This window comes from Sciurus carolinensis, chromosome 9 (assembly GCF_902686445.1).
Source record: "Sciurus carolinensis chromosome 9, mSciCar1.2, whole genome shotgun sequence".
In the NCBI taxonomy this organism is placed as follows: Eukaryota; Metazoa; Chordata; class Mammalia; order Rodentia; family Sciuridae; genus Sciurus; species Sciurus carolinensis.
The window spans coordinates 96,759,336-96,776,150 of record NC_062221.1 but is presented as its reverse complement, the minus strand read 5'-3'; the positions used below and the strand labels follow the sequence as shown (position 1 = coordinate 96,776,150).

Here is a 16,815-nt window from a genome sequence, read left to right as displayed (position 1 = left end):
TAATACTAATAATTAATAAAGAGATGGCATCAAATTAAAAGTTTCTACACAGAAAATGAATCAATTAACAGCATAAATAGAAAGCCTACAGTATGGGGCCAGCTACTCTTCTGACAGATAATTAATATCTAGAATATATAAGAACTCAAAAACAACACCCAAAACCAAATAACCCATTCGATATATGGACAGATGAACTAAACAGACACTTCTCAAAAGAAGAAAAACAAAGACTACAATTATATGAAAAAATGTTCAACATTTTAGCTATTAGAGAAATGCACATTAAAAATATATTGAAATGCATCTCACTCCAATAAGAATGACAATCATCAAGGACACAAATAACAGTGAATGTTGGTGAAGATGCAGGGAACAAAGAACCCTTATATATTACTTGGGGGAATATAAATTAGTATAACCACTGTGGAAATCAGTATGGCGTTTCCTCAAAACACAAAAAATGGAACTCCCATATCCTCCATTTATGACACTCCTTCATATTTATCCAAAAGATTTAAAACCAGTATACATTAGAGACATGTACATTTCCATGTTTATAGAAGCACACTTCATAAAAGCTAAGTTATGGATCCAGACTAGGTGTCATCAACAGATAAATGGATTAAAAATGTGGTGTATATATACACAATAGAGTTTTGTGTGTAGTCATAAATAATGAAATTATGTCTTTTGTTGGTTAATGGATAGAACTGAGGAACATCATGATAAGTGAAATAAGCAAGACTCAGAAAGTCAAAGGGCATAAGTGTTCCTCTTATATGTGGAAGCATGAGAGAAAAAGGATTTAAAAGGAGTTATGATGAAAATGGAAGGGAGAAAAATATAATAGAGGAAAAGGATCAGGTGAAGGGGAAGAGAGGAAACGAAGGAAAGAGGATATACTGGAGAATGAAATCAACAAATTTATTATATGTACAAATATATCACAGTGAACCCTACTTTTATGAATAATGAACCAATAAGACATGTTAATTTTAACATAAAATAAAATATATGCTTTCCTTATTCAGTAAAAATTTATAATGCACAATTCAATAATATTTGAACATTTAGCTATAGAAATGCCAAAAATACTTGACAGTAGGACATTCATAATTGTCAAATTGAAGAATGGATTGTAAGTTTGTTGCTAAACCAGCAAAAGATATTATGTCAAACTTAACTAAGGTGACAGAGCACTTGAAACTTTGAGCAGTGATGAGTGAGTTTGGTTAAAATGTTCCTATTATGCATATATTTCCATTTTATAATTAATCTATTCTTTAATCCAAAGTTGTATAGAATGTCTAGCTTGCTTTTTCTATTAAAAAAGTGATCATATAAAATATTTTAATGAAATAAAACTTATAGAATATATTTTTATTTCTAATAACCAGAATAAGGCTGTATTAGTTTTATTTCTTAACAATTATGATTAGAAGAATGTAAAACCATTAGTTAAAACCATATCCATCAAATACCACAAGTCTGTTTTCATTGTAACAGTTATTTGTAATCTAAATGTCATTGTCAGTTGTCCTTTTAAAATTGTGGTTCACTTCATTTAAAAATATGCATATGGATTATAATAGTGTTAGGCCTTAATTTTGGCTCTCTTACTGAATGACCTTGAACAGATGTCCTAGTTACCTAGTACTGCATGAGAAACCAACCCATACATAATGGCTTAAAGTAACACCAGCCATTTATTTTGCTTATATATCTATAAATTGACCAGAGTGAAACAAGAGTAACTCATTTCTGCCCCATGGAGAGTCTGCTTGGGTAGTTCTCTAGAAAGCCTAGATGACCACATTTCAGATAGCTCACTTACCTGGCTGGCAAATTGATGCTGCCTGTCAACTTAGAACTCAGCCAGAGCTGCAAGCCAAGAAATGTAAGTTCTTTTCTACTTTGTCCCCTCCCTGGCTGCTTGGCCCTCATTCTGGAGTGGCAGCTTGTTTTTCATAGTAAGAATCCTGAAGAATCACATAGGATGTTACATAGAGTCACTTTACTCTAGTCACATGCATACCAAATTCAAGAGGAAGCAACAGAGATAGATCTAATTTCTTTGAGAAAACAATGTCTCTGAGTCATTATCAGAAGAGCATGAAGTTTAGAAAATATTGGTGAGGCCATTTTTGGAAAGCACAATCTGCCACAGTACATTACTTAAGATCACTTAACTTCAATTTCCTCATCTAAGTAGTAAAATGTTCTATACATTTCTGATCCCTTTTTCATACTGCATTTATTAAGTCCTTCCAACAGCCTACAAGTTAGGTGCTATCATTTATACCATTGTCTTCTTTCATTGTCATAGATTGGATTTATTTCTGTTGTAGAGGCTGAGAAGTACAAGATTCAGGTGCCAGCAGACATGTCTGTTCAGAACATTCCTCCTGGTTTGCATATAGACATCTTCTCATTGTGTCCTCACATGTAAGAGAGGAGTACCTTGGTCTTCTCACTCCCTTCTTGTTGGGGATTTTGGTTTCAACATAGAGTCTTAAGGGAACATAAACATTGAGACCATAATACCTATTTTACAAATGAAAAAACTGGTGCAAAAATAAGTCGCCAGAAGTAACAGCTAATAAAATACAGAAACAGAAATGAAAACCATGTAACCTTGTCGCGACTAGCACATCTAAGCTCTTGGGTCTGGTGAGGGGCGAGGGAGGATTGGAAAATAAAGATTCACAGACACAGATATGTGAAGATTAAGCTGGGATCAGGTGGAGCTCTATTCTCTGATGGAGATGCAGATTTAAAGAATTATACCAGCAATCTTTATTTATATATGTCCCATTATCAGGTTAAAAACTATGCAACCATTGTTCTTTGTATTCAGGAAAGTTACAGAAACTAGGACATCCTATGTAGCTTTTCCACAGTTGCAATCCACAGTTGCAAAGTGTAATGTGAGGAGCTTTGTGTAGCTGTCAAGAAAGTCCATTGTTAAAAGTTACTATAAGGCAGGCAAGAACTGGAGAAACATTGTGGTTGTCTATCATAAGAATTCCTTTCTTCCTGGGAGCTGTGTGCTGAGATCAAGACCAGAGCTTATAGGACTCTTGCACAGAGCCTCCTCATCTAGGGCATTGCCACAGCAGCTAAGCATCCTGTTCCCTTGCACAGAAACATTCCCAGGCACGCCACAGTCATAAGGTCATCAGAGACCCCCAATCTCAGTCACTGCTCTCTCATCCTCTGTCACGGCTCTCCACATAATCTCTTTTTAAAGACCACATTATTTTTCTTTGAAGTTAATTTTTATAAGGATAACCAAAACACTGTATACAAAGTTCTTATTAGTAGCAACTTACCTAAATTTGCCAATATTTGTTTGCATAATGTTCCTGTTTATTTTATAAGTTCATGTGATAAACAGTAACAAGAAAAAAACAAAACAGTGTATGGTTTCTAGGTTGGTGTCCTCTTCTTTACCTAACCAATGTTTAAACCCTCACTGTTAGTCCACGATCTAGCTAGGTTCTGATTTTTTGGTTCAGTTCTTTATTCTTTGGTTTGTTAAATAGAATCATATCGACATAGATGCAGTTTAGGAGTAAGTTCAGGACTTGATAAAAGTTTTAGGAATTGCTTCCCAAACATCCTTTCTCTCCATGTTCACCTAGATACTTTCGTTTTTCCATATTTCCTTTTTAAAATCCCTTGTATAGAAGGCTGAAGCTTCATTTATTTTGCTCACTTTTGCAACTAACTCCACATCCAGGACTAGGGAAGACCAATCCAGAGAGAAAAAGAAATGCGATGGAGGTTGACTGGCCCTCTCATAACTGCAGTATCAATGAACAGACAATGTTTCCTTCCTTCCTTTAGAGTTTTGGCTCCTGTGGGCTTCCATTATGGGCCACCATCACTACTCTGATTACTTGAGGGCCAGGCAGGAACTAAGGAGAAAACAAAAAGCAAAAAGGGGAGTAGAGATTTATTCTGAGCATTAGAACTTCTGATTTCCACTCTAAAGCAAAATCAGCTGGCTTGTCCTGGATCTCTGTGACCTGGTGCCCACTTTTGGGTTTCAGTCTTTTTCAGTGTTTTTCAGGTTATAGTAAGGGTTATGTAGAGGGGAAGGGGGATAAAGGGAGAGGAGAACAGAAAACTTATCACCAGCTCAGCTGTACTTCAAAATTTCATCTTCAATATATCTACGTGTATTAACTTTTCAGAGTCCTCAAACAGCTGATCAGTATATCATGCCAAGATTTTATAGTTAAATAGGAGAAAGAGGAAATAGTATGTGTGCCCCATCTTTTCCAGAACCAGAGCTCCTTTCTTTAATTCTTTATAGTGAAAGTCATATAACCTGTATATTATTTCTGTAGGTCTAATGGCTTTTCTATTGAAGAGAAAGTTCACCTTTCACATTTGTTTTGTGGCAGTAATAGGAAACTGAAATTAATAATAGGACATTTTTGTATATATTTTCTCATGTTGTCTTTATAGTGCCCCCCAACCCGTTCCAGGAAGGTTAGGTTGAATATTTTAAAGCACAGTATGCATGCTTATTGTTTATAGACTTGTATTTTTTGACCTTAGGATTTTCTTTATATTGTTTTTGTAGGTTATTCTGAGGAAACAAAATATTTATGCTTGTTTACCCTCAGGTTTTGAAGATTTCTTTTTATCTTTCAATTCCTTAATCACTTCTCTGTCTTCTCTACTTAACATGACAGTGAAATTTAACTTTCACAATTATACAGCAGCATCTAGGAAAACAATAAGAAACTGCCTTTGACTATTTCTTAAATTTCTTTCATGAATTCTAGTATTTAAGAAGCGATGCAGTTCACATATTTAACTGATAGGTCATTCAGGTTTATCTAAACTTATAGACTCTAGAGTACCAATGAGGGAAAGGCATTCGATTTTATTAATATCAGTTCCTGCCACACAGGTGCAATTTAATGTTCCATCAAATGGTAAGAACTGCACAGCCTGATATGCCAACTAGGATTTCTTATGGTCTTTTGTCTTCCAGGTATCTGATAATGGGATAGACTTAGAAAACTGCTATCAATATATAGCCTAGGCATTCAATTTTTAAATAAAGTATGAGTAAAACATGTTACACATTTTTTGACTTTTCTTTTACTGGAGACATTATTTTTGCCTGTTTGTTTAGATTGGAGGCCGTAAGCACTCTTCAACAGTATTTCAATTAATGTTTCAGTCTTCTACTTTCTGACTTCATTTTTCTTGGGACAATGAAATTTCAAATACCTGTACAGGAAATTGTATTGCAAGATATGTGCCTAAAAAATAGTGTTAGTGATATTTCCATCTCTACACTCACTGTGTATAAAATGTTACTTAGATCTTTATGACATATATTACAACTTTGTTATTTTAGCACTCACTTAAGGTTTCTGAAATTATAAACATAACTTTGAAATAGAAAACTATTTTAATTTAAATTGTCCTTTATAAAATTTGTAACAATATTTGTTGCATTTTATAGATCCACCATTTCTAAAGTACATAGTATTTGTTTTTCCAATTCTTGCTACATTTATCAGTAGGCACAATGAAACATAAAATCAAGAAATCATTTCACAAATTATTATAAATAATGATTTTTTTGATTTAATTATTTCTGAAATGAATATGCTCATTCCAAATTTTATGTTAAGAAATTAAGTAAGGTGTAAGCCTCTTTTCAATATGGTTGGTTGAACATATTCCTTTAGGATATTTTAGGATACTTCACTAATAAGACTAAGGGAGTACAGATGTTTTACTCTGGTAAGTATAAAGCAAAGGAAAGAGACAATGCATCAGGCGAGGAAGGTCAATGTAAGTTCAGAAGATGAAAATCAAATGGAGAAATGATAATTCACTTATCAATGGAACTTAGTATAACTAGCTGCAGGGAGAAATGCCACTCTTACTTTGGGTTTGGGTATATACTGAGGAATGGAATCAGTCTACTAATGGTATGTCTATGTTCATCTGTAGTAGATCCTGCCAGTTATCCAAGTAGTAGCATCAACTTAAACTTTCATAGCTATATGAAAGTTCATATAGGTCCTTACCCTCACCAACAGTTGTTATCCTATTTCTTTTTCACCTTGAGCACTCTGGTTGATGGTAATAGTATTGCATTGTACTTCAAAATTAATTTTTAGATTATGTCTTTAGGAAACGATGAATCATAGATAGAAGGACTTATGGAAGAAAAAGACAATTAGAAAAATAAGAATTTAGGTTGACTCAGCAATCTGATTTTTTTGTCACAAAGGTGGATTAATACCTGAAACAAACAAGAAAACCAATGCGAAAATATATGAAAAAGTCATTTTTAAGGTGTGAGATATCAGGTAGCTGAAAGATTTTAAAAAATAAGAGGAGTACTCCACAATTCTTTCACCTTGGTATGTTGAGAAGATTTTCAGGATGTAGCACAGAGAGGGAGGACCTTGACAAACTGTGGTAGGTTTCCTTCATGTATTGTGAATTGAAAGAACAGATCTGTCACTGCAGGGAAAAGAGGAAGGAAGCTAGATTTCATAAGAGAACACAATGATGTTCTGAAAATGAGCTTCAGAGAGCTGCTGGGTTCTCTGTGTGTATTCACCCGAGTTTTGTTAATGAACAAACCAACAAAGGAGATAAAAGGGATCATAAAATGTATACAAGTATCTTAAAAGAAGGCAGAAAGAGGCAAATAGAATAATAAACAATTAGGACAAGTGGAGAAGGGATAGCAAGATAGGCTTAACACCTACAGCTTACGTGCTGTACAAAATCATACACTGGGTCATGTTTAGCCAAATAACAATGATTTGCAATTCCTGCCTTAGAAAATAGAGTAATATTGTCCTTCTTGCTATTTAGAAATGTAACCTGTGATAACTGTGGAGGGGACTTGAAGAGGGACAAAATAGAGACAGGTAGATCTTAGATGAATGCAGTAGTCCTTAGAGAGTGAATTTATAGATTTGCATTACTATGGATGGAAAATATAATAGCTAGAACATTATAGGCCATGAGAGTTTGAGCTTAATATCTATATCTGGATAACTTTTTTGAAAATAAGAAACTACTATGACATCAGATAACCTTTAACTTTCCAACAGTATTCTGTACAATCCTGACACATGTTGCAAATTTTTCTTACCTTGTTGCAAGCAAGCAATCAAGAATTATTTGGTTTATTTTACTCTCTGGAAGTAAAAGTTTACATACCTTATAAAGAGAAATAAGGGAATGACCGAGAAAGAAGAAAAGGTATATAAGAATGCAGTTAAAAAGTTCTCAAGGCCTAAGTACTAATATCCAAATTTTAGCAGAAATACAAGCAAAACCAAACCATACAAATATACAGAATGCTCATTCCAATTAGAGTTCTTGTAATCTCATAGTATCAGTGAACTCAGCATTTGGTATTTTCACTCATTCAATTTTTCAAGTGTTTGTGAAAACTAAATATGTACTTCAAATCTGCTAGATATTATAAATACTAGAATGGCAATGCCCATCTCTGGCTTGTGGTAGTCACAAGAACTTAAGATTACAGATGCAATAAAACAGTTATAATCTATTATGTTATGAACTGAAGAAGTTTAGGTTGTATATTATTAATGTGTCATATATAAAGAAAATGTAAATACCTAGGATATTATTTTTTCACATTTTTGTCACCAGACATATTTATGTGTGTATATATATACATGTATTTATATTTGTGTGTGTATGTGTGTGTGAAGTAGGAGGAAAATCCAAATCCACATAGATAATAATTTGAAATGGAAATCTGATTATTAAATAGCTATGTTACCTTGAAATATTTATCATTTTTATATCATAGTTAAATCACTTTCAAGATACTATTTTTATCTCTTACTTATTATACAGTGATTCAGCAAGGAAAAAATTTATAAATTTGTAGTAAGATAATTATACCATGATCACAGTATGCACTGAATAGACATGTTTGATTCTGTCCCGAAATTTAATTAGCAGAGTACTCACACACTGTCCAGTTCAATTAAATAATTATATATTGAGCACCTACTGTATGACAAGCCTAAGCACTATGCAAACCTGTTCTCATGGAGCTTACAGTCATTAAATAAGTATTTGCCAAAGGATAGCTAATGTAGAAATGACTGAGAGGCACTGAGAAACTTAATTTGTCTAGGAAGTCAGGTATGACTTTCTAAAAGAAATGAGACCTAAAAAATAACTAGGAGTTAGCAAAACAAGTGGGTTATAAGATGGTGATAGAGAAGAGAAATTCAACAGGGAAAAAGGCTCAAAGCAGAAAAAAGAGCATGGTAAATTCATAGAAATTAAGGGAACCCCTCAGCAACTCATTCATTCATTGCCCAATACTCATCAAGGGCTTAGAATGCCTAGCACTCCTCTAAGCCCTGGAGAAGCACTTCAGTAAATGAAACAGACACAAATCTCTGCTTAATAGAGCTCACATCCTCATGAGGAATGATTTTTAAAATTAAATGTGTCATGTGTCAGGTGTTGCTAAATCATTTGGAGGCAAGAAAAGCAAGGGAAGGGGAATATGGAATATTGTGATATGGTATGGCAAGAGTTGACATTTAAAAAGGGGATCACACAAGGAAGGCTTCACTGATACCAAAACATTTGAACAAAGACCTGATGTAAGGAGAGAGCAAACCTTGTACATAGTTGTCTGGATAAAGCATGTGGTAAAGATCCTGTGGCAGAAGCAAGCTTTACTCTAAGTATGGAATAAAATTCTAAGAGGAAATAACATATTAACTTAAAACCTTTCATGTAAGATGTTAATATTTAAAATCCTGTTTAGTTATCAAAAAAATTAATTAAATTTTTTGGCACAAAAATTAAGCTAAAAGCACGCTACTTTATATAATAAATGGTGTTTATAGCTGAAATTTGAAGAGCTGATAAAAGGAAGGAAATATTTAGCTCTTGTCTATGTATCTTTAAAATATTTAGTGATATTTAAAAGAACATTGGAACCATCTGAATGCAGACTATCTATTTAGATTTACATATCTCATTAAATTGGTTTATTATGTTTTTAGTATTTTAATAGCTTAAAGATATTGTTTAAGTTTCTCAAGAGGTTCAACTTTTAAAATTATTTGGAAATTAATAAAAACTCAAAGTTTTGGGATGATAAATTGCATAATTAAGTAGAAAACATTTATTCAATAAAAATATAAATAAGTTTTTCTTACTGGAAATTTTATGATACATTTTCTTCTTTTTTTTTTTTTATCTAAGCTTTAAAGTTTTTTTTTTGTTTTTTTTTGTTTTTTTTTTTACATTTACATAGGGTAATGATGTTTATTTTATTTTTCCCCTCCCCCCACCCCTCCCACCCCTCTTTTCCCTCTACACAGTCCTTCTTTCCTTCATTCTTGCCGCTGTCCTTAGCCTAACTCTAAACCTAACCCTAAACCTAATGCTAGCCCCTCCCACCCCCCATTATATGTCCTCATCCGCTTATCAGCGAGATCATTCGTCCTTTAGTTTTTTGAGATTGGCTTAACTCACTTAGCATGATATTCTCCAATTTCGACCATTTGCCTACAAATGCCATAATTTTATCATTCTTCATTGCGGAGTAATATTCCATTGTATAAATATGCCACAGTTTCTTTATCCATTCATCAACCGAAGGGCATCTAGGTTGGTTCCACAATCTGGCTATGGTGAATTGAGCAGCAATGAACATTGATGTGGCTGTATCTCTGTAGTATGCTGATTTTAAGTCCTTTGGGTATAGGCCAAGGAGTGGGATAGCTGGGTCAAATGGTGTTTCCATTCCAAGCTTTCTGAGGAATCTCCACACTGCTTTCCAGAGTGGCTGCACTAATTTGCAACCCCACCAGCAATGTATGAGTGTTCCTTTTTCACCACATCCTCGCCAACACCTATTGTTGCTTGTATTCTTGATAATCGCCATTCTAATTGGGGTGAGATGAAATCTTAGGGTAGTTTTGATTTGCATTTCCCTTATTACTAGGGATGTTGAACATTTTTTCATATATCTGTTGATTACTTGTACATTTTCTTCTGTGAAGTGTCTGTTCATTTCCTTAGCCCATTTGTTGATTGGATTATTTGTATTCTTGGTGTAGAGTTTTTTGAGTTCTTTATAGATTCTGGAGATTAGTGCTCTATCTGAAGTATGAGTGGCAAAGATATTCTCCCACTCTGTAGGCTCTCTCTTCACATTACTGATAGTTTCCTTTTCTGAGAGAAAACTTTTTAGTTTGAATCCATCCCAGTTGTTGATTCTTGCTTTTATTTCTTGTGCTATGGGAGTCCTGTTAAGGAAGTCTGATCCTAAGCTGACATGTTGAAGATTTGGATCTACTTTTTCTTCTATAAGATGCAGGGTCTCTGGTCTGATTCCGAGGTCCTTGATCCATTTTGAGTTGAGTTTTGTGTAGGGTGAGAGATAGGGGTTTAATTTCATTCTATAGCATATGGTTTTCCAGTTTTCCCAGCACCATTTGTTGAAGAGGCTATCTTTTCTCCATTGCATATTGTTGGAACCTTTGTCTAGTATGAGAAAATTGTATTTATTTGGGTTTGTGTCCATGTCCTCTATTCTGTACCATTGATCTACCTGTCTATTTTGGTACCAATACCATGCCGTTTTTGTTACTATTGCTTTGTAGTAGAGTTGAAGATCTGGTATTGCAATACCCCCTGCTTCGCTCTTGCTACTGAGGATTGCTTTAGCTATTCTAGGTTTTTTATTCTTCCAGATGAATTTCATAATTGCTTGCTCTCTTTCTGCAAGGTACATCATTGGGATTTTAATTGGAATTGCATTGAATCTGTATAGCACTTTAGGTAGTATAGCCATTTTGACGATATTAATTCTGCCTATCCAGGAACATGGGAGATCTTTCCATCTTCTAAGGTTTTCTTGAATTTCTTTCTTTAGTGTTCTGTAGTTCTCATTGTAGAGGTCTTTCACCTCTTTTGTGAGATTGATTCCCAAGTATTTTATTTTTTTCGATGCTATTGTGAATGGGGTAGTTTTCCTAATTTCTCTTTCTGAAGATTCATCACTTATGTATAAAAATGCATTGGATTTATGAGCATTGATCTTGTAACCTGCTACTTTACTGAATTCACTTATGAGTTCTAAAAGTTTTCTGGTGGAATTTCCAGGTTCCTCTAAATATATAATCATGTCATCAGCGAACAGGGATAGTTTGAGTTCTTCTTTTCCTATTCGTATCCCTTTAATTTCTTTGGTTTGTCTGATTGCTCTGGCTAGAGTTTCAAGGACGATGTTGAATAGAAGTGGTGAAAGAGGGCATCCCTGCCTTGTTCCAGGTTTTAGGGGGAACGCTTTCAGTTTTTCACCATTTACAATGATATTAGCCATGGGCTTAGCGTAGATTGCCTTTATAATGTTTAGGAATGTTCCCACTACCCCAATTTTTTCTAGTGTTTTGAGCATGAAGGGATGCTGTATTTTATCGAATGCTTTTTCTGCATCTATTGAAATAATCATGTGATTCTTAACTTTAAGTCCGTTGATATGGTGAATGACATTTATTGATTTCCGAATGTTGAACCAAACTTGCATCCCTGGGATAAAACCCACTTGATCGTGGTGCACTATCTTTTTAATATATATTTGTATGCGATTTGCTAAAATTTTGTTGAGAATTTTTGCATCGATGTTCATTAAGGATATTGGTCTGAAATTTTCCTTCCTCGATGTGTCTCTGTCTGGTTTAGGTATCAGGGTGATATTGGCTTCATAGAACGAGTTTGGGAGGGTTCCCTCCTCTTCTATTTCATGGAATAGTTTGAGGAGTATTGGAATGAGCTCTTCTTTAAAGGTTTTGTAGAACTCGGCTGAGAACCCATCTGGTCCTGGACTTTGCTTTGTTGGTAGGCTTTTGATGACCTCTTCTATTTCATTGCTTGAAATTGGTTTATTTAGGTTGTGTATGTCCTCCTCGTTCAGTTTAGGTAATTCATATGTCTCTAGAAATTTGTTGATGTCTTCGAGGTTTTCTGTTTTGTTGGAGTATAGATTTTCGAAATAGCTTCTAATTATGTTTTGTATTTCACTCGTGTCTGTTGTGATGTTTCCTTGTTCATTCTGAATTTTAGTAATTTGAGTTTTCTCCCTCTTTCTCTTTGTTAGTGTGGCTAAGGGTTTATCAACTTTATTTATTTTTTCAAAGAACCAACTATTTATTTTGTTAATTTTTCCAATTGTTTCTTTTGTTTCGATTTCGTTGATTTCGGCTCTGATTTTAACTATTTCCTGTCTTCTACTACTTTTGGTATTGGTCTGCTCTTCTTTTTCTAGCGCTTTAAGCTGTAGTGTTAAGTCGTTTATTTGTTGATTTCTACTTCTTTTTTTGAATGCACCCCATGAAATAAATCTTCCTCTAAGTACTGCTTTCATAGTGTCCCAGAGATTTTGATATGATGTGTCTTTGTTCTCGTTTACTTCTAAGAATTTTTTTATTTCCCTCCTGATGTCTTCTGTTATCCATTCATCATATAATAGTGTATTATTTAGTCTCCAGGTATTGGAGAAGTTTCTGTTTTTTATTCTGTCATTTATTTCTAATTTCAATCCATTATGATCTGATAGAGTACAAGGTAGTATCTCTATCTTCTTGTATTTGCTAACAGTAGCTTTGTGGCATAAAATATGGTCTATTTTAGAGAAGGATCCATGTGCTGCTGAGAAGAAAGTGTATTCGTTCTTTGTTGGATGGTATATTCTATATATGTCCGTTAAGTCTAAATTGCTGATTGTGTTGTTGAGATCTACAGTTTCTTTATTCAATTTTTGTTTGGATGATCTATCCAGTGGTGAGAGAGGTGTGTTAAAATCGCCTAGTATTATTGTGTTGTGGTCTATTTGAATTCTGTAATTGAGAAGGATTTGTTTGACGTACGTGGATGAGCCAATGTTCGGGCCATAGATATTTATGATTGTTATGTCTTGCTGATTTATGCTTCCCTTAAGCAGCATGTAATGTCCTTCTTTATCCCTTCTGACTAGTTTTGGTTTGAAGTCCACATTATCTGAGATGAGGATGGATACTCCAGTTTTTTTGCTGTGTCCGTGTGCATGGTATGTTTTTCCCCATCCTTTCACCTTTAGTCTATGGGTGTCTCTTTCTATGAGGTGAGTCTCTTGCAGGCAGCATATTGTTGGATTTTTCTTTTTAATCCAATCTGCCAGTCTGTGTCTTTTGATTGATGAATTCAGGCCATTAACATTCAGGGTTATTATTGTGATATGATTTGTATTCCCAGTCAATTGACTCATATTTGTTTTTGACATGATTTGGTTTCTCCTTTATTTGGCTATTCCTTTAGGCTAGCGACTCCTGTTGCTGATTTGCATCGTTGTTTTTCATCTCTTCCTCATGGAATATTTTGCTGAGAATGTTCTGTAATGCTGGCTTTCTTTTTGTAAATTCCTTTAGCTTTTGTTTATCATGGAAGGATCTTATTTCATCGTCAAATTTGAAGGTAAGTTTTGCTGGGTATAAGATTCTTGGTTGGCATCCATTTTCTTTCAGGGCTTGGTATATGTTGTTCCAGGCCCTTCTAGCTTTTAGGGTCTGGATTGAAAAATCTGCTGATATTCTTATTGGTTTCCCTCTGAATGTAATTTGATTCTTTTCTCTCGCAGCCTTTAAAATTCTGTCTTTATTTTGTATGTTAGGTATTTTCATAATAATGTGCCTTGGTGTGGGTCTGTTGTAATTTTGTATGTTTGGAGTTCTATAAGCCTCTTGTACTTGGTTTTCCATTTCATTCTTCAGATTTGGGAAATTTTCTGTTATTATTTCGTTGAATAGATTATTCATTCCTTTGGTTTGTTTCTCTAAGCCTTCCTCAATCCCAATAATTCTTAAATTTGGCCTTTTCATGATATCCCATAATTCTTGTAGATTCTGTTCATGATTTCTTACCATCTTTTCTGTTTGGCCAACTTTGCTTTCAAGATTAAATAATTTGTCTTCAATGTCTGAGGTTCTGTCTTCCAGGTACTCCATTCTATTGGTTATGCTTTCTATGGAGTTTTTAACTTGGTTTATTGTTTCCTTCATTTCAAGTATTTCAGTTTGTTTTTTTTTCAGTATCTCTAACTCTTTATTGAAATGATCTCTTGCTTCCCGTATTTGGTCTTTTAACTGTTGATTGGTGCGATCATTTAATGCCTGCATTTGCTCTTTCATCTCCTCCTTCAATGCCTGCATTTGCTCTTTCATCTCCTCATTTGCTTCCCTGATCGTTTTAATTACGTACATTCTGAACTCCCTTTCTGACATTTCTTCTGCTGTGCTGTCATTGGGTTTTATTGATGTAGTATCTAGGTTTGTTTGGGACATTTTCTTCCCTTGTTTTCTCATATTGGTCAGTTGTCAGTGGGACCCTGAGATATTGCAGTTTTCCGCTACTGGCTTATAGTGTTCCAGTAGATTTCCAGTGTATCACCTCCCAGCCTTCAGTAGCCTGATGTCTTGGAGGAATCTGATAAAGCAGCTCATCCGAAGAAAACTGCCCCTAGCCCCCTACTGGTTCCACGGTTTGGAACTGGCTCTGTGCGGAAATGCTCTCACTGTGGGCCTGCGCCGTGCAGCTGGCTGTGTGGGAAGAGCCCACTGCCGGAGTGTGGAAGGCTACCTTGGGAAGACTCTAGCTGCCCTGCCCGGCTCCAATAAGCCACCTCTATCTGGGCCTGCCACCCGGGCCGAGCTTTACCCAGTGGGCAGACTCACCCGTGGCTCTATTTCAGTCCGAGTCTCTCAATGCCTCCCCTTCTTAACTCCAGGGTTCTGGAGTGACTGGGGGTGCAGTCTCCCTCTAGGCCGCCATCTTGGATCGCCCCGTCGATACATTTTCTTATAGCTCCTATGCAACACATTCAAATTTAGAAATTGCAGGCTTTTAAAGAATATTTTAATTATGAAAATATGAGCAGATTTTTTATTATTTATACACTGAATTTCCACAGGTTTAGAGAAATATTTTGGTGACACAGTCCTTTTCTTATTAACCTTGTAGCACTTCTTTGTCATCAAGTTAAAGACTGATGTTGATGTTCATGTGTTCATCACTGTTTATTGACACTGATCCTGAAAAACCTCTATGTAGAATTATTAATTTACAGTTATCTTCAATTAATAAATTATTTAAAATATTTTATTAAAACAAACATAAACTATCAAAAACTAATATAGATCTACCACACACAAAAGAAAGAAATTTAACCACTAACAGAGGTATTAAAAACATTCCCAGCCAAATTGGGACTTTGTCCTTGCATACTTAGAAGGACAGAGGGGAAATCAAAATCTAAGTACACTTTGAACCATGTGATTTAGTGTTATTTAATGCCACCTCCCCAAATTACACAAAATCATCTTTTTTACTGCCAATTATAGACATCTTCTCATTTAGGTAAGCACTAATGTTTTGTGTGTATGCTCATGTTTGTGTGTAAGGGTGATTGTGTATGTGCCTTAGGTACACTTTTAAAAACTAGTAAGCAACCTCAGCTAAATAGGTCGTGGTTGTGTTACTAACATTGAATAGCTAATTTCACTGCTTAGCAACATATATTGACCTTTCTGTGTATACATGGTGCTGAACTCTGACATCCAAAATATGTACAAATTAAAATGTTGTACAGAAGAATTCTAGCATAATAACTAAAAAGAAATTGTTTCTTCTGCCTTTACAGCTTGCAGACCAGGATTCTATAAAGCCTTTGCTGGTAACACAAAGTGTTCTAAATGCCCTCCGCATAGTTTAACCTACATGGAAGCAACATCTGTCTGTCAGTGTGAAAAGGGTTACTTCCGAGCTGTAAAAGATCCACCTTCTATGGCATGCACCAGTAAGTCTCTCCATTTTGGATTTGCACATCCTGTTTCCAACCCTTTAGATTTCTTTATTTGAAATTTTAAAAATAAGTAAATGTACAATTTCCTGTATCATCAATGCCATTTGTCTTTGATAATAATTAAGGAAAAGCTGCCCCTTTTCAGCATGGTTGCTTTCAAACACTTGTAGAGTGTGTTTACTCCTCAAAATTTGTACAATCCTTAATATACAAATACCAGAATTGGCATGAGGCCCTGCAGGTTTTCCCTATCCAAAATCTGTCTTTAAGAAATTTCAGCAGTTTAAGACTACATGAGAAATTATAAATAAAACCTTTGTTCTTTGCTTTGACTATTTTAAGGCACATCAGTGTAGGAATATGAAGTTTTTGTGTGAGGAAGAATACAGAGGAAACTTTAAAAATCCTTGTAATTGTTATGCAGAAAAGCTCTTTTCCTTGGCATTTTCTTTAAAAGAAGGTAGTTTTTAGTTGTCCACATTTCACTTCACACTTCAGTTTTTTGGTTAGGACCAATAGAACATTAAATCTAAATGTGAAGGTCACTTTAATGCATGCACCTGGAATTTAAAATTATTTATTGACTTTTATTATTCAAGTATTGTGGAATATCTGAACATTTATAAAATAGAAATGAATATATTAATGAATTGCTAGACAAGGCAAAAGGAAAATGTCACCCCTTCCTTATAAAAGCTTATTAAAATCATAAACAAGATATTTTAGTGAACACTTGACTTTCTTAGTGATGAATTTATACCAAAATGTTACTTCTTTTATGTAATTCCACAGGAGCAAAAATAGGTTGAGAATCATGTAATGTCACATTTTCCTTAGAGATAATGATGGAGATATTCCATTTTTTAACTTAATTGATGTCATTTATCGATTTGTCTGTTAAATTACTATAG

At 34.6% G+C, this 16,815-nt stretch overlaps 1 protein-coding gene across 2 annotated transcripts in view; it reads left to right on the top strand.

The window, feature by feature from the left end:
- Epha6 (EPH receptor A6) overlaps positions 1-16,815 on the top strand; it is an 874,627-nt gene that overhangs the window by 355,055 nt on the left and 502,757 nt on the right. For both annotated transcript variants that reach the window (XM_047563348.1, XM_047563345.1), the window contains exon 4: positions 15,743-15,898. In XM_047563348.1, the coding sequence (XP_047419304.1) occupies positions 15,743-15,898 (156 nt within the window). The remainder of the gene's footprint in view (positions 1-15,742; positions 15,899-16,815) is intronic.